General features: G+C 35.4%; 1 protein-coding gene across 2 annotated transcripts in view; it reads left to right on the forward strand.

The window, feature by feature from the left end:
• Positions 1 to 24,846, forward strand: part of LOC134658342 (transcription factor EB) — a 157,156-nt gene that overhangs the window by 114,697 nt on the left and 17,613 nt on the right. The window contains exon 2 of one of the 2 annotated variants that reach the window (XM_063513970.1): positions 11,378 to 11,632. The exons of the other annotated variant lie outside the window; for it this stretch is intronic. Within the exon in view, the coding sequence (XP_063370040.1) occupies positions 11,577 to 11,632 (56 nt within the window). The 5' untranslated portion in view covers positions 11,378 to 11,576. The remainder of the gene's footprint in view (positions 1 to 11,377; positions 11,633 to 24,846) is intronic. 2 annotated transcript variants of the gene reach the window in all.

Raw genomic sequence — 24,846 nt, forward strand, 5'->3', positions numbered from 1 at the left:
CTTGGTGTAGCGTAGCGTACATAAGCGGAAGGCTTCATACTTCATGCTTCATATAGTTTAAATGATACGAATAATTTGTTAAATTCATATAAAAAATACCTATTATTTTCAGAAAGGTAGATTATAGATTAAGTTTTGATACACTCTAAAATCTGTAAGAATGTATACTAAAAAAAATGTACCTAGGTAAAACCAATTAAGTAGGTATATTATCTAATGCGGTATTTTCCATTTGTACCATAGGTACTAAATCCAAATAATCCAATATAATTAAGGTTTATCTGCATTCCTAAAAGCTAGCTTTTTATCCACGAATCACGAATTTTTGAGATATCTCTGTTGTACGTTGTACTGGGTTTTATATCAGTAAAATACGAGTAAAGCTGTTTATTGATAAAGCAGTTTTATTTTTGGAATACCTAATAATCTCAAAATAAAGTTCGTCTGGGTGTATCTTACTAATAGTTTTCAGTACCATATCGGTGAAATGATTGAAACCAAAAACTGTAGAATATATTGCTATAGTTAAATATTTGCTACGACGCATTTAAATAAGTACATATTTTTGTAAAGATAACACGAATAATTCCAAACTTCTGGTTTAAAGATAACTAAAGGCGCTAAGCTAAGTTTATCATTCAGACGATAAGTGCAAATCTGACGAGCGATAATGTTTCAGTGATTGTGAGATATAATGATAAATCGGCGACCTTGAAACGTCAACGCGTGAAATATCTTAGGTATAGTAATAATAAGAACGAATACGGAATAAAATATGAACAGTATTTAGGCAAAACTACCGTATATCAAGCATGACGCTAGTAGGCACGAGTAAGTACAAGCGATAAACTGCCAGATTTTAGTACAGCCTGCGCTTTTGCGCACACGCATGAATATAAGAGCTGAAGCTCAAATATGATATTTCAAAGTAAATATTAAGGTGCAGTGGGTTTAGCCAGCAGAGTTTTTGACAAATCGTAGCGCTTTTTTAGATCATAGAGGTTGCCAAAAAATAAGAATAGCAATCTTGGGGCCTTTCTCTACGTAGTAACTTCATCGATTCAAAAGTTCTAAACCTGATTAAACAATATTCGCTCAATAGAAAAAAAGCACTAACATTGTTTTAAAACGCACCATTGAAAAATTGTGACTATTTTTGCACAAAAGCTATTAACATGAAAGTTTCTTCTAAAAATGCGTAATGTTATTTTTGATCAAATTCATGGATTACCTCTTTCTGTTAAAAATTACCAAAAATAACAATGATATCTGCGACTATTACTTATTCTGTGTCTGCGATCCGAGCAAGCACGGCCGTCCGCTCGGTGCTTATTAGCGGAGAAGGACCTGAACTTTCTGCACCTTAAGAGCCAACAGGAGTGGTCATTTCTCCATACAGATTAATATTGTCAATATCTGTGTCGGACCGTTTTGCTTTTTTTGATATTTTTATTTTTTAAGGCGCTAGAGCCCTTCAAAAATGGCCAAAATGGCCTAATTGACTATGCCGCAATGAGAGGCGTGCTATTCAAAACTGACATCAATTAGTCAAAAAAGCAAAACGGTCCGACACAGATAATGTCATAATCATTTAGATTTCCAAATTTGGTTACGATTGGTTAAGTTTTGGAGGAGGAAACAGTCGAGTACGAAACCTCGATTTTTGATATTTTTACGCAGGATTTTTCGCCTTGTCCTTATCGCACTAGTTTTAGGAGCCGCTTCCGTTAGCGAGACGGGTATATTTACCAAAAATATTTAAATCTTAGCTCCTGTTGGCTCTTAAGTTGGAATTTGTTGTAACATTGTAATCGGGCCGTAGTCACGTTTCGGCACTTCACTCGCTGGATTATTAAGTATGAAACTTGCAACTAAATAACATACCTAACCAATTGACATACTACTACCAACTACTACGTAAGTATAGGATGGTATAGGTAGTGTCTTATTGCGAATCTATTGAGTTGAGAAGTAGCCGCCGTAGACACTTTACCTATGTATAGTCGTCATCAGATATATCGAAGCGGCCGAGGTGCTCACAAATATCTGAACACGCCTCTATTGTCAAGACGTTAGTGCGTATTCAGATTTTGTGAACACCTTGGCCGCTCCGATATATCTGATGGCGACTATACATTATTATGTGAAGTATTCAGAAACTAAATAAAATTATCAGAAAATAATTTTTAGTTTCAAATTTAAATACATAATTAGAATGAAAATATAGAATTGGATTACTTGCCTAATGAGTAATGACTAGCAATAGCTAAATCATTGTTTTTAACTTTTATAGATCTATTTTTTTATGTGTTGTTACTATCTGTTATAAATAAGCAATAAATCTATCCGTTTGAGTATTAATAACTGAAACAATAAAGAGTAGGTCAAGTAACATTAGCTTGCTCCCATGTTTGCTTGTTATCTGACAGGTGATGATGTTGTTATCGTGTGCAACACTTGACCGTGTGTAGACCTTAATACCATTGCACTAAGGTTGAGGACTAGTGAAATAAATGTGTGGATGGTATCACGAAGGCGCCGCGCGACCATGGGCCTGATTCGGATTTTGTAATAGACATCTATTAGATATCTTTTAGGCATCGCCAAGATACGATAACGATATGTTTAAAATCTAACCTGTCAAATTTGACATTTCCGCGATTCTGGAGATATTCTTGAACGATTTCCAAAAGATATTACTTAGAGATCTAATTCACATCTAATAGATGTCTAACACGATCTATCGTAAAAGTGACATTGGTTGCCCGAATTGCGCTGCAAAAGGGAACTAGTTGAAATCTAAACTATAACGAATCTAGAATAGATCTAGTACGTGTCGTCTCTTGTGAATATCTTGAAGTTCGAATACGGCAGCATATCTCGACTCTTGGTGTTTTCTAAATTTGTGCACTGTACGTATACGATGGTTGTATTTGTCTACGACTCTACGTGATAGCATGATAATGATAGTGTCTCTTTCTATAGTGTGGTGTTAAAAAGTGACGCTGGTTTTATCACGTGGATAAAATCATCCATAATATGTAAATATTAAATCTGATCATTTGTTAAGTCGAAATTGTTCGACATACTTATTATCATCGGTCGGCGTATAGCTCCTGCTAATGCTATTCGTTATGGAGCAAAACAAGCCAATTATGACTTATAAACGTGAGTTTATAACTATTTATTATATACATATTTAATTTTTCGGGAAGAAATATACAATTGACTCTCGCTATTGACTCAGTTCATTCATACGGTGTAAAATCCCATCAATACGTAAAACCAATGACGAGTTTGAAATTTACAATTACAAACACACTTTATATATTTTCGGCAGGTTTGTGGTTTAAGAGTAAATATTAAACCTCAAAGCTGCAAAACAAAAAGTGATATTATACTTTAGGTACTTATAATATAGCTGACGTATTTAGTCACCTTTATTATTTTATTTGTTTCACTTATTAGTCAGAAAACATTATCTCGTGAAGACGGGAAGTCCATTGACGATTTAAGTTTCCTTTTAAATTTCCTTGTCAGGGTAAACTATAATTTATATTTATATATATACAGGGTGCCCAGTAATTAATGGATAACCTTCTAACCACCAACAGGGCACCTTAGGCTGGCCCAGAAAATGCACTTATAGGTCTAGTAAAAGTTTCGTGGTTTTCGAGATAATCGAACTTTTCTGTATTTTTTAATAGCTCTAGCACCATACTTCAAATTTAGAAAAGTGCGATTATCTCGAAAACCACGAAACTTTTACTAGACCTATAAGTGCATTTTTTGGACCAGCCTAAGGTGCCCTGTCGGTGCATGGTTAGAAGGTTATCCATTAATTACTGGGCACCCTGTATATATTTTATCAGTTTTTAATATAGTTATCCTGTTATGTAAGTAAGTTTAAATTTCTGAGGGAAAAGGCCAAATGCTTGAGAGCTTTTTTGCAAGGCCGAAGATCGAGATTGGACAAGCATTATATATTTCTAGTCTGTCAAAAAGAGACAAGGTGGGCATTACAGATACCTCGACAACAGGCACTTAGGAAAGCGTGTACGGTCGAGTTCACAAACATCTTTACACGCCAACGTTCCAGAAATATATTTACACGACCTTATTGTCAGTGTCTTAGGGCCCGATTCGGATTTTGAAATAGACATCTATTAGATATCTTTTAGACATCACCAAGATACGATAACGATATGTTTAAGATCTAACCTGTCAAATTTGACATTTCCGTGACTCTGGAGATACTCTTGAACGATTTCCACTAGACATGACTTAGAGATCCAATTAACATCTAATAGATATCTACTTAACTCTGTCTAACGTAAAAGTGACATTGGTTGCCCGAATTGCGCTGCAAAAGAGAACTAGTTGATACCTATCTAAACTATAACGTATTTAGAATGGATTTAGTACGTGTCGTTTCTTGTGAATATCTTGAAGTTGGAATACGGCAGTTTGAGGAGTGTAAACATATGTATTTTTACAACGTTGGCTAGCTTGTAAAGATGTTGTGAACTCATACTGTACAAGACGTTTTATTTTTATTTTTCGGCTGCATTTCTATATTCAAATTATATATTCCTGACTAATAATTCCTAAATTTCCAACTCACTCAATATCACATCATTGTCACATAAATGGACTAAACTCTGCTCACAAAAGCGTTGTTATAAATCTTTTAAAGAACAATGGTGTTCAGAAAAACATGGCCGAAGATAATGAAGTAAACAATGTTTGTAATGATGCCAGTTGCGACGGTAATGCCTGGTGACAAGAGTGGCATTGTGCCACGTATGAGGACGTACTAAATATAATGTGGCAGATATTGAGAAGGAGGTAAATCGTATTCTGTTTTGTTAAAAGGTATTAGTTGAGATGTTCAAGGTATCGATTTGAAGTGTTTGATGATTATAATTATCTCTTCCATCCATACTTAGAGGCCCGGCCTGCTCACGAAAAGTCTTCTAGAACTCGATTTTCGCTCATGTCGTCTCAGATATAGATGAATATGGTATGCATTCAGTGTAATGCCCTGAACACAAATATATGAGATATGCGCGAATGGTGGGGGTAGTTCCTGTGACGTCATAAAGTCGGCAGTACAAACTTATTTTTTATTTTCTTTTAAACATACCATGTGGGGTATCAAATGAGAGGGATTTGTAAGTAGATCACAAATATACAAATATAACTTACTATAACATTTTCAATACTTGGTCTAAGAAATTATTAGAAAACGTTAAAAAAAATCACAATCTACAGTTGACTTTGACCTGCTCTAAATTGAAAATGGCTGGATGGATTAGTCCAAAACATAGGTATACCAAGTTTTTTCCTCCCTCCTATTTTTTCCATGCTTCTAGCGTGGGGTGTACATACATACTACATACCTACGCTCAGACATTGATATGATAGCTGGTCTTCAGTAGACGTGACTGTTTGCTCGTCGTGTGTACAGAGGCGTATTTACAAATTTGGCGCCCCGGGCCATTTTGATTTGCCGCCCCCCTTCATCAGTGACGATATAGTATTTTATGCAACTGTTGTTTAAGAGAGGTCAAAAAAGGCGAATGGCGTGAGTAACAATTTGAGGCGAAGCCGAAAATTGTTAATAAAGGCGCCACGAGTATTTTTTGACTCAGTTAAACAACGTTGCATACAATACTTTTTCTACGACCAAGCACTTACTTTGAAATAAAATTGTAAATTTAACAAATATTTTTAATTCAACAAGTAGCAAAAATGGAGGGTACGGGCGGGAAAAGAATGAATGAATGAATGAAATTAAAAAAAACATGTCTGTGGTTCACTTATTTGTCAGAGGTGACATTTAAAATAAGGTTGGCAACACTGTATTTCATTCAATATTTTTTAAGTGGTCATTACACGAAGTATCGTAAAATCGCCAAAAAGATACTGCGTGTATGCACAAATTCTTTTTTGGGGAATAGACTAAAGACATGTCTTGACAACTATAAGGTAGGGTTTTAAAGGTGTGTTAGGTGTGTGCACGACCCTTTAAATGACAAATAAAAGTACGGGAGTAGAAAAAAGTATTTTCACCTCAGCAGCTCGAACAAGGGTACTTTGCTTCTTAAAAACAGTGAGCAAAATGCGATTTTGCTCACTGAGTGAGACAAAATGACGTTCAAGTGACTTTATAGTCAAATGTCATTTCAACATGCGGGGTTAAATACAAGTTCGAAATACTTGGGTTCTATTATCTCTGTCCCTTTCACACTGTTAGCAAAAAGAAACAGACAAAAAAATGTTAAAACCACATTCAACGGTATATTCACGGTTTATAATAGACCCCCGAAAAACTTCAGACCGCATCGTTTCAAACCACGTACGAGTATGAGTTCTTAATAACTAATTAATAAAAATAAAGTTTAAGATTTGATAAAAACTAATAAAATACTATATTTTAGGTATTGTACAATTCTCTGTTCCCCTCCAAGCTGTAGCTAGTCAAAGAGACCTGGGTATCACTATTTCACATAATTTGAAATGGGACACGCATATAACCAAAATTACCAAGAGAGCAAATTCTATGCTGTATATTTATGATCCGGAAAGCATTCCATGTAATTACTAAGGACCTATTTATCTACATATATAAACGTGAAAGACCTGACTGACTGACTTAAATCAACGCACATCCCAAACCGCTGGGACTAGAAAGTCCAAATTTGGCAAGTAGGTTCCTTATAAGGTCTAAGGGTCCACTAAGAAAAGATTTTTCAAAATTCATCCCCTAAAGGGGTGAAATGGGGGTACAATTAAAAAAACTCTCCTGCGCGTGCGAAGCTGCGGGCAGAAGCTAGTTAGAATATATAAGTCATACCTTCGTCCTTTACTTGAGTATGCTTTTCAGATATGGTCCCCCTACTTTAAAAAGGACATCACATTGCTGGAGAAAGTTCAGCGAAGAGCAACCAAAATGGTTATTTCATTGAAAGACAAGCCATACGAAGAACGGCTTCAGGAATTAGGTCTTACAACATTGGAGGACCGAAGGAAGCGAGGCGATCTTATCGAGACATACAAAATCTTGTCTGGACACTACAATGTTCCTAATATTATAGACCTATACACATCAAGCCAGAATGTAAGGTTAAGAGGACACTCCAAAAAACTTGTCAAACCTCCGTGTGCTAGTAATCCTAGAAAACACTTCTTACCGAATCGTGTGGTAAATGTGTGGAACTCTCTACCAGAAACTGTTGTTAGTGCACCATCGGTCAACACTTTCAAAAATAGACTGGATACACATTTTAGAACTTTAAAAAGTGCAAAATAAAATAAAATACAAGTGCTTCGATATACCCGCATCAGCTCCAAGAGCTGCTAGTGTATCAAATAAAATAATAATAAAAAAATTAAAATAATGAACTCAAAAAATACACAGATCATCACGCAAAATTAATTATTTTACTTTTAAGAATTTCTACCATACTAATACCATACTAATACTTCTTGAACGAAAATGTTCCTTAATTTAGGTACTTGTTGGTAGATATTTTAAGCAATTGGTGGGGTTTGAAGCGTTCGTTTGTTTATTAATTTAAATGTCAATTAATAAAAAATATAGCTAAGTTTGATTATAAAAGGCGCCCAGAAAAAGCCGCGAGGGGGCGGCTTCGCCGCCCCCCCGAGGCCTGCCGCCCCGGGCCATGGCCCCCTTGGCCCTAGGGTAAATACGCCCCTGCGTGTGTACACTGTCGTGTTTGGGGCTTCTCAGAATTAACTATGACAACTACATTAGACTGCAAGCAATACATACCTACTTAAGAGTAAATTTCGATAGCTAATATTCTGTTCTATGTTAATCGTCATTAATGAGAAAATGAATTACCTACACATTGATTTATTATTTCTGGTTTCTGGATACCGACTCAGGAGCTACCGCAAAAACCGAATTTCGCAAATTGCGGGGATCTTTCTCTTTTACTCCAATGAAGGCGTAACTAGAGTGACAGAGAAAAATGCCGAAATTCGGTTTTCGCGGAGCCCCTCTGTTGGCTGTGGCACTGTCGCAGGATCTTGAAGGACTCGGAGACAAACATATATAGAGAGTAAATTTGGAAAGTGGATGCACTTATTCTAAATAACTATTCTGATTTTCTAGCAGCTGGAAAACTCCAAAGGTCATCCGATATCCGATATCGATCTGAAAGTGTGAAAACGCTCTAACAATTAACAACTTAAACTATGGAATGGACCAACCCTGAAATCGGAAAAAAATTGCTGTCTATAGGAAACATTAGACATATAATTTGCCGAAATTAATGAGACAGTACCTATATTTATTTCGCGACAAAAAACACTGTAACCTACTAGTTAGCTACAGACACAACTTTAGGGAACTTTATCAATAAGCACCTTATCTAAGAAGGTTGGTCGCGATAGTACTGCTATCGCTTTGATTGATTCAAAAGATTTTTAAGTCTTTAAAAAACTACGCATTTTGGTTATCGTGATTAATGGTGACGTTGTGCCCAATATATCGGGCGATCAGGTAAAAACCGTAACACTAGATTATAACTATTTTGAAATATAAGCCGTTATTAATGTAATCTTTATTAAGATCTCACTACAGTCTTTGCTTAGTATCGATTTGTGATCATTCATAAGTTTAATAATTACAAAAGCGATTTTTCACTTAAAAAATGTAATCGGTCGTATGAGAACTAAGCTTCATACAAAAATATAACTGGAGCCTATTGTAACTGTAAATAGGTGTAGTTGGCTGAGCCCACAATGCGAACCGTTTAAAATTATGAAAAGGGCAATTTGTACAACACTCGGCATACAATTTTTAAATTGCCAGCAATCCTGAAATACTAATGATAACCAAATTACTTGTATATTAACAAAATAAACAGTACATATAAACAGTAAACTATATGACATTTTTTTCAAAAATTTTAGTTTCTTATGTATTTATTACTTACCTAATACATACATACATACATACATATTATAGGACATTCTTACACAAATTGACTAAGTCCCACAGTAAGCTCAAGAAGGCTTGTGTTGTGGGTACTCAGACAACGATATATATAATATACAAATAAATAAATACATAGAAAACACCCAAGACTCAGGAACAAATATCTGTGTTAATCACACAAATAAATGCCCTTACTAGGATTCGAACCCAGGACCGCGGCATAACAGGCAGGGTCACTACCCACTAGGCCAGACCAGTCGTCACTTACCTAATAGAAGGTTGGAGAAACCGGATAAGACACTTTATAGTTTTGGAAATGCCTCATCAGTTTTTTATACCATTGTAATTGATAAAAAATGTGTGCTTTTACACCGTTTTTATGTTTGTCAGTTTATTACGTGTTCTATTAGCAGTGGTCCTACAAGTGTAAAGCAAACAAACATTACTTTGAAGTCGCGGTTACAAACAATGTTCTACGTCGTACCTTTGAAATCGAAGGTTTTGTCACGACGACCTAATTTGCTTATTGTATTAGGTTATACTGATTTGTTATTATTGTTAGTTTGTGCTGTTATATTGCAAAAGTGGTGCATGAAAAAGGCGAAAGCTGCATAGACTAATTGTATTTAAAAACCGGTCAAATAAATAAAAATATTGTCAAACAGCAAAACAGCAAAAGTAATGATGCGATCGGGATTAAATATATTATGTTTCAATTGAAAGATAAAAAAAAAGACAAAACCTCACTTAAAAACTCACTACTTGATAATCGAAACGGAGACATTTGTGGTTGTCTATTTTTGTATCTCTTTTGTTTTTAAATAGAAAAAAAAAGTAAAAAAACATATAAAATATAATCAAATAATAAATATTTATCCTAAAGCTCGACACACATCGCATTATTTTATGTTAATCTTAGTTAATTTCAATGCTTATTGAAAATGTTAAATGTAAAGCAACAATTAATATCGATTGATTTTCTCTTATTGATTCTAAGTATTCGACGTTTCAAGACTTTCAAGTTCATCCTTGCAAGACCTTGATCAACTCACACATCATCTCTAACAAGTATTTCGAGAGTAACTAATCTAAATAGATTAAATATTTCCTTATTTACCTTATCATTTATCACGTTCAAATCGAAACGCGTACCGTCTGCGGTCTCTTTGGACATGTTCTTAACTTTAGCCTTGGGAGTTACTTTTCTCACTTCATTTTTAGTTTAAGTAAATAAACCAGCGCTGGTTTGCGCAACATCTTTAGTAGGATTATGATTTTATATTTTATATTCTTCATTGTAAAGCATGTTCAATGTCACACCGGTGATATTACAATACAATAGACGTATTTTCTGATCACCACAGCGTTTAATAGAGGGCGCTTTTGTCTCGAGTTCCCGTATTATGATGATCTCTAGGGGAGTTTGTATGGAGCTCTAGAATGCGCTATACCTGCATACTCGTTTCTATTCTAAGGTGAAATACGATACCTATCCAATAAACTCTTATAGGGTTTTGGTCCATAGGTACTATCATACACTAGAAAGTATAGAAAAAGGCTTTTTTCTCTTTTTCTTCTTTCGACAAAAGCTCTGAAGGATGAAACATAAACGTTGGAATCCAAATCTTGGTACTAATTGTAAAATTGAAATAAAACGAATGATAAATGAAAGAACGGTAACACAGTTGTCACGTTGGTAGTAAAATATTTACTTTATAGTGATTGCATAAATTCCAGAGATATGACGAATAATTACGTACCTACTTTGGATAAATAGATTAAGTTGTGCCATAATAATCGCAATCTAATGAACATTGTCACATCAAGTTTGTGTATTTTATATTATCTATGAAAGGGTTCCTCGAGAAAGTAGTAGCCAAGAATATTATTACATACTATAAAAGTGACTAATCGCAACACGTTAAACACAATTATCTAAAAAGCCAAAAACAAACGAATGACGTAGTTATTAAAAAGCGACACAAAACTAGAAAAACTTTTAACAGCAAGAATCCCAAAGCTGACGTTGCCTAAATATTTGATATTTTAAATGGTGTTGATAGCATTATCATCACATCGGGGCCGCGTCGCCATGTATCATCATTCATCATCCGTGATCTCGACGTGATTGTAGACGTCTGGGATTTTGATAACGTTTGTTACTACGTCGTCTATACCTTACGCAAGAACTTATGTAACGTCATATTTATTGCCATTCTTATTTAGATCTTCACCATTTACAGTTCTATCTTTAGCTACGTCACAAATCAGAACAAATCCACGTGTAACATCAATAACTGTTATCTCTTAATTAAAAGCTTAAAACGTCACTACTGCATCAATCATATCATAATCTATTATGTCTTGAAATTACTTAATAACTTTATCATTAACTTTTTTCTTTAGCGTGTCGTCGAAATCAAACAGTATTATACAAGTGATTAGTGAGTGAGCTTTACCAGTGTTAAGAACATGTGTGTGCGAAGACTGTGAATTAGTGAAGATGATAGTGAGGTAGCAGGACGCCCCCTGGCGGATCGTCGGAAACATTCCACTTTTAAAAATAGTTACCCAGGGCCCGGAGCAGCGCAGAGACTTCTGCAAAATGACCAAGGGCCCTAGGAAAGTCAAGCTAGTCATTGTAGTCAACAATAAGAAAGAGTGAGTACTACATATTTTTATTTTCTTTAGTTAGTAAGAAGCTTAGAAAGGATTGTTATTATTAATGAGCATTTCAAAAGCGATAAAGAAAATTCTGTTTTTTTTTTCTTTTTTGCTGTATATAAAGACAATATGTTTCTTTATATTATTTATATACGAGTAATAAGTTATATACATAGTTAGGTGTAACAGAAGAGCTACTATCCGGTGAACTTTTTGGCTTGGGGTGGTGTAGAGAAAAAGTTTACCTAATATTAGACAATAGTGACAACTGTCAACTAAATTGTCACTATTGATCGATAATTTTAAATTTCTCTCACTACAGTTTTTTCAAAGTTTTTATTTGCTTTGATTTACATGTATTAAATTAATCGCGTGGGCTATAATATTTATTTCTGTATAAATATAGTTCATAATTAAGTACGTAGGTACTCGTTTACTCACTGCACTGTAATAGTTAAAGTGTATAGTTTTGTACATATTAACGATTTTATGGGTACCCAACTATTCCGCTTAGTTAACTTAGACTAATCGTCACGGAGAAGGGCAACCAATGAAACAGAAACCAAGGTCCGGCTGATTGATTACTGGAAAAACGGAAGATTTTACGATACAAATGAAGTAAATGAACCAATACGGATATGATGTTTGCTACTTTATCATTTACTAGCGACCTGCCCCGGCTTCGCACGGGTTAACAAATTATACAAAAACCTTCCTCTTGAATCACTCTATCTATTAAAAAAACCGCATCAAAATCCGTTGCGTAGTTTTAAAGATCTAAGCATACAGACAGACAGACAGCGGGAATCGACTTTGTTTTATACTATGTAGTGATCATGCGTCTACGAGATTTGTTTCTATCGACTCTATCGAGCCAACATTCATATTTTAAGGTTTTTATTCGAGTCTGCCCTTTTTGGATTTTTTCATGGCATAATGCTCTTGATGAAAACGTGTAAAAATAAACAAAAATCTACAATTTTGCGTTATCTTTCAGCGTTACCTAACTCTTAATTGTCAACGAAGACTGATCATTTGTAACTTTTTTATTTGATCTATTTTATATTTCGAGAATTTATACGAACTTAAAATAATATAGATGAAGTAGAAAACGTTCCGACTTTAAAAATGATGCGTGTTTTTATGTGTTTCTTAGCCACTAAAGTTGTTATCAGCCGAATTAATTAATTAACCTTAGTGATAAGTAGAGGTACCTACCTATAATTAATTACACGCAATTGTTTGACTACTATTACGATTGTCGGTTTTTCCTCCGCGACGGAAGTTAAACGAAAAACTAATTAACCGTTGATTTAATTTAGAATCGGATCGTTTAGGAAATATTTCTTTAATTATTAGTAGTTATTGATTATTTAGTAATTATTGACTTATTGAGTCAGAATAGGTGAATCCGTGGTTTAATATTTATTGGCGAAATAATGCTTTTGAACGCGAACTGTAGAAATATAAAAGGGAAATCTGAATAAGAACACTAAGTATAATCTGAGTGATTATTGCAGTTAATTGTTTAAAATCTTATTCATTCTGAGTTTTGCTAGGACTATAACACTGTAAGTAATAAACTTATGATTTTACTTCACCTCACAAAAGGCAAACGTAATATACTATCTCCAATCTGAATCCATCTGGGAGTAAACATTGTTAATTGTTTAGAAACAATACAATTTATCATAAGTTATGTTAGGCCTTACCATAAGATAAAATTATATATTTTGAAATTTCTGACAATTTATTTCTGCGAGTCGGTAGGCATTTTAGTTACTAGAAATTTATGAGAATAAGTACCTACAAACGACCAGAAGGGCTAAGATGGCCAGCTCTTTATCATTTGTCACCATGCCCGTCACGTTCTAAAAAGTATGTAAGTGCGAAAGTGACGCATTACATGACAGGTGATAAAAACGCGACCATGATACCGCTGCAGGCGAACTCATAAGGGACTCAATTATTTACTGATTTTTCCGCCCTCTACCGTGTCTGATGGTGACATAATTTTGCAGCATGCGCGTGATTAGCATGTTCATCGCTGACGGTCTTGAGTCCATCCGGTGAGCGAGGCTGCGTAGTCATTAGCACTCATGCTAGCCCTGATTGATACGCGATTATACCGTATGGCTGTCATGTTGTTCTTATTTACTAGAAGTGTTGTTCTTATATACCTACACATTATTTACTCGAAGGTAAAAAAATCTAATTTTAAATACCTTCGCGCCTTTCCAAAGCACCTAACTCGTGAAGTAACGCAGCTATACAACAAAATATCTGAATTTACAATAATAAAGAATCTTGTATTTGTATTTTTGCAATTTGATTTGGATTTTGAAAAATCCAGATCAAATTCATTTCATATTATTAGGTACTTACTTAAAATCTAAATACGCCTCGGGACGGAAGATACGCGCGTTGATGTTCTATCCATATAGGCATGTTTTACCTGCAAAAGATCATGGATACATCTCATCAAGTGATTTTAAGCTCTCCCACCTCCAAAAATTTCTAGAGTCAGCTAGGCTAACTGTGCAGCGTTTTTGATAGAGTGTGCAATTTTTATCGTCATAATTTCATAAAATAACACTTGGACACTGTGCTATCAAAAACGCTGCAAAGTTAATTTAGCCTGACTCTACCTCTATATCATAATTTAAAGCTTAATTAAACCGCTAATTAACAAATATTTTATGATACACATATGTCTCTGTATTAACAAGGAATACAGCCATATTCGAACTTTAAGATACCTACGTCAAATATAAGATATTGGAACGATATGGATCGGATATGTCAGTGTCAAACTTTTGATACTTGTTTGACACTAACATATCGTTTTAATATCTTATATTTGACGTATCTTAAAGTTCGAATATGGCTGTTGTAATCAAATAAATACAGTGAAAAATGCAATATATTTTTAAATTATGAAAAGGATTAATTTATTAAACAAAACAATGTCGCCTTATGATATAATACTTATAATTAGGCGGCCGCTAAATTGAGGACGATCATTGATTAGTTCCCAAGGAGATGTGACAGTAAACTCTAAATTGGCCACGACTACATTCTGATGATCGTTGGGTAATGTCCAAAATATACAGGGTAGACTAGCCTAAGCTCAGAATGGTAAATTAGAAACTAGAAAACACGAAAGCAATGTAGAAACTAAGAAAAACTTTAAAATCATCGTCTCAAAATTTTAATATGAAAAAAATATCTACTTACAGATTAGAAAAGATATATTTTATGATCACAAACTGAATATATAATGAATATTAAAGTTAAAAATAGAAATAAATCAACTCTAAACTAACAGAAAGTATGACGGTAAATTTAATCACTATAATATTTAACCCCTACGATAAAAAAATACCCTAAACACCCTATATATTTTAGTTGTTTTACTTGAATTAAAAAAACGTAAATCTCAAGCTTCTGAGTAGGTAAGTAAGTCTAAGTCAGGTTACATAATACCGGAAAGGTTTACTAAGTTATTAGCACTCTGTAAGTATATTTTGTTTGAAAACCTTTATATTCTGCTCCTACAGGTGTATAAATTATTTCACAACGCCTACTACAATCAGCATGAATGGCGGCCTTATGAATGGACGCATTATATGCAAATCCGTTATCGCATAATCGCCTTAATTGTCGTCGGTAATAGGCAGAAGATCGCCTGCATCCGTCCCGGAGGTGTCTCAGATTGTCCTTTAATTAACGCACTGTGTAAATATCGGAAAAATGGGTTTTGGATTTTAGACCTTTTTTAAAACACAATTAAGTCGATTTTAAGGAAACAAGGTTGTTTTATCTCTAGGCATGTTAGTGCGATGTTAAATTGATTATAAACTTTAATTCAAGGTAGTTAATGTAAAGAATAATAGTTAGTTGATGGTGTTGCACTGTATATTAATTAAAAAAAAAACTGGGAACAGATAAAATTACCTAATGGGTTTTAATAAAATTATATTATGAAGTCTGAACTCTGAAGCCTGAATGGTGTATCAAAGTCTAAGTATGGTGTAAAATTAAATGGTCAATTATTTGATGAGAACTAAACGACTCCATTAAAGTTTTTTGTAAACGCAGAATCTATTTAAAGCCTGAATTCGCCGTTATAAAAATAATGTGATATAATAACTGCGGCCTTGAACGTAGACAATGCCACTATAATGTTTTATTGTTTAGTTATGAATGTTATGAGTTATGATTGTCAAATTCGGCTAGGTCCTTTAGTAACACCAACATTTTTTAAGACGTCCGTTCCATAAGTTATGAATGTTATGATCAACTCTTTATGGATTGAAAAGAGATCAACTCTGAATTTGAAAAGATGTGTCCCGCCGAGTTAGTTGCCGGTCCCATATTGGGATACCCTCCTCCAATTGAGGGGGGATTTAAATCTTCTCGGGGCAGAGGGGGTTGGAGCCGGTCTAGCTTTATTTGACGTTCATAAGCGCACTGTAATATGCCTACTTGAATAAACTACCTTTTATCTTTATCTTATCTTAATAGTCACACGAACTCGCCGCCATGAGGCGCTGGCGCTTCCATACAATCGAAGTTTGAGGGCTCAAACGACATACTTAAATTACATGAAACTTGGCATGAGCATTTACATAAAATTAAATAAATATATGTCTGGAACTAGTTCACGTTGCTAATAATAGAGCGAATAGAAGTTTCGTAAGTGATCGAGACTTCGTCAAATATATAGAAAGGAAAATGGGGACTACGTCAAGACTACGTTTGTTTAGATAAGCGGTAGACGACTTTCCTCTTAAAAGTATGACATGCAATGTGTGTTACTGTAAACGACCGGTTAGGAAACTGTAGTTTGATCATTTTTTTGCAGTGACGTGACGGTAGCGAATTAGGTACTACAGTAACTGACGACACGGAAGCGTTCACGGTAATGCGCTCTCACGGCGGCCTTGTGTCGTGACGAAGGCTGTGATCTGTCACCATGGTAGCAATGTGCACGTTGCTGAACATTCACAAAGTTTCCGAAATCTCAGGAAACTTTCGTGAGAACATTTTCATGCAAGTTCTTCCTCCTGCCCTTTCCCACGTCATGTGGGGTCGGCACAACATGTTTTTCTCTTCCATTCTCCTGTATCTTGCGTCACCTCAGCAATCACTCCTTTCTTTCTCATATCTTCATACATGTTAGTCAAGTTACCACTTAGAAAGTTCCCACTCAGGATGGTAAACGTACTGGTGCTCGACCAAAGAGAGTAGTATAATATATTGTGCTCGACGCGGTCCCAGTACATGTCATCTTGAAACTTAAGTCATTGTCAATAGAGGTGACAGCAGGCCGCCATCTATTGGGCATTAGCATGTGGAGCTAGTACGTTAACCTTACTTAAAGGTCATATAAATCGAAATCTGTAAGAAGGTTTGGCAATAAATGTGCAGAAAAGAATACCGAGTTTCATGGGAGCTTTGCGATTTTAGAAAATATTGATGAAGATGCTATCAAAAATACAATCAGATTTTATGCGAACAATGATGTCTTTCTCCATTGATAACTAACTGCCTACGAGCGTTTAGTTATCAAAGCGCCATTCATGATAAAATCATTATAATTTGACTCCTGAAATATAAACATTTACTTACTTTAGCGAGTCGAAAATCAAAGTTCTAGAATTAGTAGATTGTGTTGTCTCAAACGGGAGCAAAATAGCATGTTTACGGCGCGGCGATAACTTATATTGAATCCTCAGGGAGTTTAATCAATATGAAAGTCGCTAGGGACCTCATACTATTGTCACTGTGACAAGATACAAATGCCTTTTGTAATAAGGTTTACCGATGAACAGTTAACAGTGTAACAAGGCCTCTGGATCGATACTCCAGCGCTCTGCCGTCTGAGCCACCAAGATCTCATCCATAGCCAGCAAATCTTTCCACCATATGGGTCAAGGGGACCCGAACGACATCTACCGTAAGAGCGTTACATGAAATTAAATTCCTTGACCGTACAGTCAGCAGCAGAAGTTGCTAAGCGGGCGAAGTGTTCAAAATTACCTTGACACGCTCTTATTCTCTTAACAATAAAGTCGCGTCAAGATCATTTTGAACACCCAGCCCGCTTAGCAACTTCTGCTACTGACCGTACAAGCCGGCAACAATAATCCCAATTATTCGTCCTTGGCCAGCGTCTGGAATTGAGATTCCTTCGCGTGTCTCCATTCATATCGCTAATTACAAGCCAAATAGAGCTTTAATTGAAGATGGCCACGGATTTAGAGATCATTATGCTTTGGCTGTTTCATATAGGACTCAGTATGATCACGTATCTGGGGCCCGATTTTTGAAATTCGGCCGCTCGATTTCGTGTATTTCGTTCAGTAATATCTCCACTACTAGGCATGTAAATTCTACTAATAGAATTGAAAACGAGTGGACAATACCACTAGATTCCCAAATTCTATCGCTCGTTTTCCACCGATTTTCGAGTGACGAAATCGAACGATCGAAATTTAAAAATCGGCCCCCTGTTCTTAACTGAGTACTACTTAGCGTCTAATGTACTTATTGAACAACATGTTTATACATTTTTTTGGCTTAGTTTTCGAGTTCAGTTAGTAACAATCTTAGAATCTTTATATAAATTTTACAGCAGAATAATTGTATAAACACAAATTTTCCATAAGTACATTAATAACAGCCTTCTTTTATAAATGGTGGTACAATTTTCTTTTTACAGTTCAAAGTTTATTGGACCTAATTTCAAAACATTTGGATTTTTCTACTGATTTTCTCGTTAAGGTCAATTTGTGATTGATTCATCATAAAAAATTGACATAAAAAATATGGGCCATATCTTGTCAAGTATCATATTCATGAGACTACTGTTAGCCAAAAATAGAAGATCTCCAAACTAACAAACCTAATGAAATTACAGGGATTTAGCAATTCTGGTTGATTCATAGTTGAGCTAATTAGTAATGTGTGTGGGAACTGGATCATAATGCCCGCATGGAATTATAGTGATATTAGTTAGACTTAGAGTAACGATGGTTATGGCAATGGCGTGGCATTGTTATAACAGCCCATACTTATGGCATGTATGTTCATAGCGATTATTCTAATTTAGCTTTATTCTCTCATTGGACACAACACAAATCCAATAAATACCTAACCCAAAACTTTCTAATTTTCCGATACCTTAAAAGGGACTTTTTTTTAATTTTGGTCCACTGCATTCTACAACCCAAAATGACATAAATGGCATCATTTTCGTCATTAAAGTGGATTACGATTGTCATAAACATGGGCTATGTTATTAGGATTTAACCCAGCAATCTCCAATATGGCCCTCAAAATTCTCAAAAAGTGCTAAATTTCTTACAATCTGACTCACGAAAAGGAAGCGCAGGCCCGGCTCAGTTTAAACAGTTCGGTTAACCATTTTCACGTATCTTCCCTACCTTACAAAAGTAATTCTCAAAAAGTTTGTACATTTCGATCACATCTTAGATTTCTATAAAAATTGGTATGCTGGTAAAGTACATGAAGCTGAACAACTTCCACCACATTTCCCAAATTCATTTTCATTGTTCAGCTGATTTGATCATGCCAAAAACCGCGTGATTTATTTATTATATTAAAGTTTGTTAATTTATTTTTCTCCTTTAATTTTCTCTTCGTTTTTTCAATTATTCCCACTTGTTTTCCCATTTCTTTTATCTTCTCTTTGTAGCCAAATGATACTTCGAAAGACCATGGCGCGTAACCATCCAACGGCCATGCGCGATTACTTGCGGCCATAACTATTTTTTAAGTTTTAAACTAGTTTTCTCTCTTCTCTCCTATTTATCATCAATGTACTTGGATACGAGTATCATGGCGCTTGATGAATCAAAGGCCACGCTTGATTACATACGACCATGACTTACCTTTTTTTTAAGTTTTTATCTAGTTCTCTCTTCTCTCCTATTTATCATCAATGTACCTGGCTAGCTAGATCATGGCGCTTGCCGATCCAAAGGCCACGCGTGATTACCGTAATGACGGGAAGCGATGTTTCCGCGTGCGATGACCATCATTATGCCATCTGCATCAGTGCATGAGAACTCTTACATCATACAAGGCCATGTACGCCTTTCGTCCTTGTAAGGTACGAGTAATACCTGGGTCATACAAAGATTTCGTGTTCTTATTTGGCTTTTTCCCAAAGTCCAAATGTTTAAACATCAGTGACAATCGTTTACTTAGAGAAAACGCCAATTTAAGGTTGACTCACGTTAGACCGGGCCGTGTCCGAGCCGGAGCTTCCGGAGCTTCGTTTTCAATGGAAAGTATCACGTCATCTGTCATAGAAAAGTAAGAGCCGGAAGCTCCGGCCCGGACACGGCCCGGTCTAACGTGAGTCATCCTTTATACTTTACTAGACTTATATCGCGCCATAAGCCTTCAGTAAGAAGTGCATATACTTGGAAAAATTCGACCTATGCCGCTGTGGCCCGGTGGCCGAATGGCTCAGGCACCTGCCGCGATAGCAGAGGACGCTGGTTCGATTCCAGCCTGGGGCACTGGAGGCCTTGGTCACTTTTTCTTAGTATATGACATTTATTCAAAATAGACTTATATCGACCGGGATATGAACCGTGATTACCTTTTGTATCGCTTTCGAGCTCCCGATATTTCGGCAGTTACATGCATCTTGTTCACGGGTAACTGAAGATAGCGGGTGGGTGTCAAAGTTGTGTAGACCGCGCTCGGTCTACCCTCATTCGTGCGCTTCGGCTACGTTCGCTTTTAACGTTACCACCGGACGCATTATCACTCGTTGGCGTGTGTCAAAGGTCTGTTTGATTTCAAACATAGACAGAGAGAATCATATCTTTATCTAACACTAGCCTCACGGCACAACACAGTGATACAACAGTAATATTATAAGATCTGCACTTATGTACTATTCATACCTGTGTTGGACAAATAAACGATTTTGTATTTTGTATTTGTATTTGTAGTACTAGCACCCAAGAGAAAAGGATGAGTATAGTTTTTTTTGTTCCTATTTACTGACAAGATTTGGTTGACCCAGTATATACAAAAGCCCACGTTTTAGTGATATTAGTCTTAATGAACTTTCGGATACAGAAAAGGCAATGTTTCTGCCTGTGTCAGCACCTCATTATGTGTGTAATTTTACAAGTTAAAAAACTAGAACCCTAATTTCTCGCTGATTAACTAAACTAAAGATGAGACTAGGTAATGTGACTTTAATTTGTCGAACAAAACAAACGATATATCACACAACAATCTATATAGTATTGTCCGATTAAAACCATATCTGAATAACACCAATTATTAGCCATGCATGCACGTGTAAAGTTGTAAACACGTCATCGTTACATGAAAAAGTTCACATGTACATACAACCTCGACAATAGATGTCGCTACCGTCGTGACGTCACATTCACAAGGCTGTCTGTCTGTTACATTGAATGGAGCTTTACTCCAACTTACAACTTATCGTATCGTACACAACGAGATTTCTACCTTATTTATATGTATTTAGGTCTATTATGAAATTTATGAATGCATTTAGTATTTGTATTGAATGCATGGATATTTTCTCAGCACGCGTTGACGCACTACGAAGATTATCTTTTCTTTGGAAACGTGACGGCGGTAATTATACTAATAAGGCTATTAGACACAACAGGACGTCTGGTTACTTTCAATTTTATGGTTATTACAATTGTGTTTATAGCGCCATCTGGTGTGGCAAAAAGTTGTTTTTTTTAAATATTTTTTGTGACGCGAAGGTATTCGTTCAGTTGCGGCAAAAATACTTTGGTATGTCCGACTTTTCTCTTCTTTTCGCTTTTGTTATCCGAAATATCAGGAAAATATGTGGAGTCAAACCAAGATAATTCTCGAGACAAAATGTGTCAAAAGAACAAAAGTGGAAAACTAGATCAGTACAATCATTTTAATTGATAAGCTATGAGTTATCACATTAAAAATCAATTATTTAATTAAATTGGTCAAACAAATTATTTAACAACAATCAATTATTGCCAATTTGACACCTCAGCACCATTGTTTTATAATCAGTCCCAATTCATCTACACATCGTACCGAATAATTATTATACTTTCGTAATACTAGTTTGTTTACTGTCAATCATTTATATAAACGGGTACACACCTACCACACATCACACATATAGCTGTCACACATAAAAAACTATTGTCACCGACAGTTGGATAGTCAGATACTCTTCCCGCTATCTGTCTATCTGTCTGTCTGTCGGTATGTATGCGTAGATCTTTAAAACTACGCAACGGATTTTGATGCGGTTTTTTGTAATAGATAGAATGAATCAAGAAGGTTTATGTATAATTTGTTAACCCGTGCGAAGCCGGGATGGGTCGCTAGTCAGATATATATATCGAAACACCTAAGGTGCTTATAAATATGTATCTTAACACATTTCTATTCTAGGCGTTAATCACTCCAAGGTGTATATTTCAATATATACTTGCAACAAATAATAACCCCTATTATATTATCGCCGGCTGAGAATACGTTTGTGTCATATCCATTTTTGAGCAAAATCGTTTTTTAATGATTTCTAAAATAACAAAAAATATGCTATAATTGACTCTAATCGGTTTTTGAAAAAACATATTTTTCAAAAATGTTGTGCCATATCCGCATTTTACTATAGGATAATTACACTCTGTTAACAGAAAATTATCACAAAAATGTGACATATCCAAAACTTTTGTGTCATATCATAGTACAATGTAGTATGTTTAACATTTACTCATCAAAAGCGGATATGGCAATAATAAAAGTGCTTTTATTTCATGATTACCCCTATATTCACAATATATGTATAGTACTATACATAGTAAACATATGTGCCTAAATGATAAATAATTTTAATATTTCCTAAATGTAAAACATTTCGAAAAATTATTTCTTTTGCTTCTTTTCGCTCTCCTGTAAACCAATGTAAGTGGCGTATGGCACAAACGTATTCTCACCCAGCGTTATATTGTTATCTTAGTCTTAGCCTGATTCACACACTATTATTACAATATACTGAACAGTGGTGGTGCGTCAATTATACATGTTCGGAGTGTTCGGCATGCCGGAGTTAATTTGAACTGCTTTTTGAGGTCTGTAAGATAAAGCTCAATTATCTTACATTTAGGCAAGCCGGCAGGAATCGAGTTCTGTAGCCGGCTGCACGCCTCGTCATTGATACCGATACCGCATATGCGCATAAAGCTAGAATGTCGTGCAAATCGTGTACGCATGCGGTAGGCGCGCACCCGGCCATCTGGTTTGACCAGGCGTCACCCATGACAGTTAATCGTACATTCAGCATACAATGTACTTAGCGGGCAATCGTGCGCACGCGCTGGAAGAGAAACGGCGTAACCGACATCCCTTGTAAACGTTTATGTAGTTGCACCTTATTGAAATGGCTTAAGGTCGAAATTTGTATACATCTTTATGTCCAATTGTACTTAAATTTGGCCATACTTGTGATAAAAGTATTTATAGAAATAGCGACTCTATAGTCCAAAATATAGGGTTCACATTATAATGATAGTTTCTGGAAGTAATTGAACAACAATAGTAGTAAATTAAATCTTAATCCAATTGAATAAGGGCTATATTTACAAATAAATTGTATGTGTCGTCTGTTAGTGCGTTTCTCTCTTGAATGTCGGCTTGGCCGTTAGATCGAAATTTAAATTGACGACGATAGTTGTGTGACAAAACGGTTGATACAAGCATCAAGTTTAGTGAGATCACGTACTATGTGCCAATTTATTTGCTATACAATTGCAATACTTTATGATTTAATAACAGTCGTAACGTACTAATTAATGAAATATATTATGACAGTCGATTTTAGTGTGACTAAAGAGAATTGGGCTTATAACTGTAATTTATAGAAAAAGATATATAAAAAGCGCACAAACGAATAGATACATTGGGATACGATAGATGAGTATTTGGGATATTTGTCATTAAATGTCTAGTTTTGAAACATCTTTACATATTCTACTTAGTGAGAAAAAATTCTAGTATGGACTCACATCTAACATAGAATACTTACATCCTTTTCGAAAGCTTATAACTATGAATATTTTGCCTTATAAGTTTCAGAAGTGGTTTTTAATTTTTTTGTTTTTAGATGTTGATGAAGTTTAACTAATTTAATATAAAATCTTGTAAAAAAAACCTGTTTACACATAAAACCCATACAAAGAAAATACTTAGAGCGGGTAAAAGTTTTACACACGAAACTGCTACTCGCTTATTTTCTTTTGTATAACAAATTTAGCAACAGAAACAATTTTTCATTATGTTCATGAGGGTGTCATTCTGGATCCCTAACAACGTTTGTCCTAACGTTCACTTGCCCTAACTGGTTTGTCCTAATGGGCATATGCCCTAACGATCAATTGTCATAACGATTATTTTCCATAATGTAAGGTTCTGAAAAATGGTTATTAGGTTTTAGAACTTGCCACAAAAGTGGGTTAGGTTAGGGTTAGAACTGCGACCCTCGCAAAAAAGAAAATATGCTTAATAACAAGGATAAGTGATCAATAATTAGGGAAACCAAAATTAGGGTTTTTAGTGTTAGGACAACTGATCATTATGACAAACAATATTAGGGAATGCAAAGATAGGAGAAAAGACTTTAGGGATGTATAAAATGAAAGCGTAACTTCCATTGCGAGCGGCTTTTAGGCGGCGGGTGTGACTCACTACATAGTATGAAACAAAGTCGCTTCCCGCTGTCTGTCTGTCCCTATGTATGCTTAGATCTTTAAAACTACGCAACGGATTTTGATGCGTTTTTTTTTAGATAGAGTGATTCCAGAGGAAGGTTTATGTATAATTTGTTAACCCGTGCGAAGCCGGAGCGGGTCGTAATAAATATATGAATTGCAACTTTCACCGCACCGTATTACAGCACTTTGCTCGCACACATCATAACAGCCGTATGTTGGTATCGCTCTGAATCAGCGGTCAAGGGCGACGCGTGCGCACCTTGTATGAGCGTACTAGTCGGCCAGTCATACAAGTCATACAACATACATGAAGGAAGGTTAACGTTGCTTCTAACTTCTAAACTAGATGGAGAAAGGAATGTAAAAGTTTCGATCCGATATCATAAATGTTGATTCTAATTTTATTTTAAA

The sequence above is a fragment of the Cydia amplana genome, chromosome 22, assembly GCF_948474715.1.
Source record: "Cydia amplana chromosome 22, ilCydAmpl1.1, whole genome shotgun sequence".
Lineage (NCBI taxonomy): Eukaryota > Metazoa > Arthropoda > Insecta > Lepidoptera > Tortricidae > Cydia > Cydia amplana.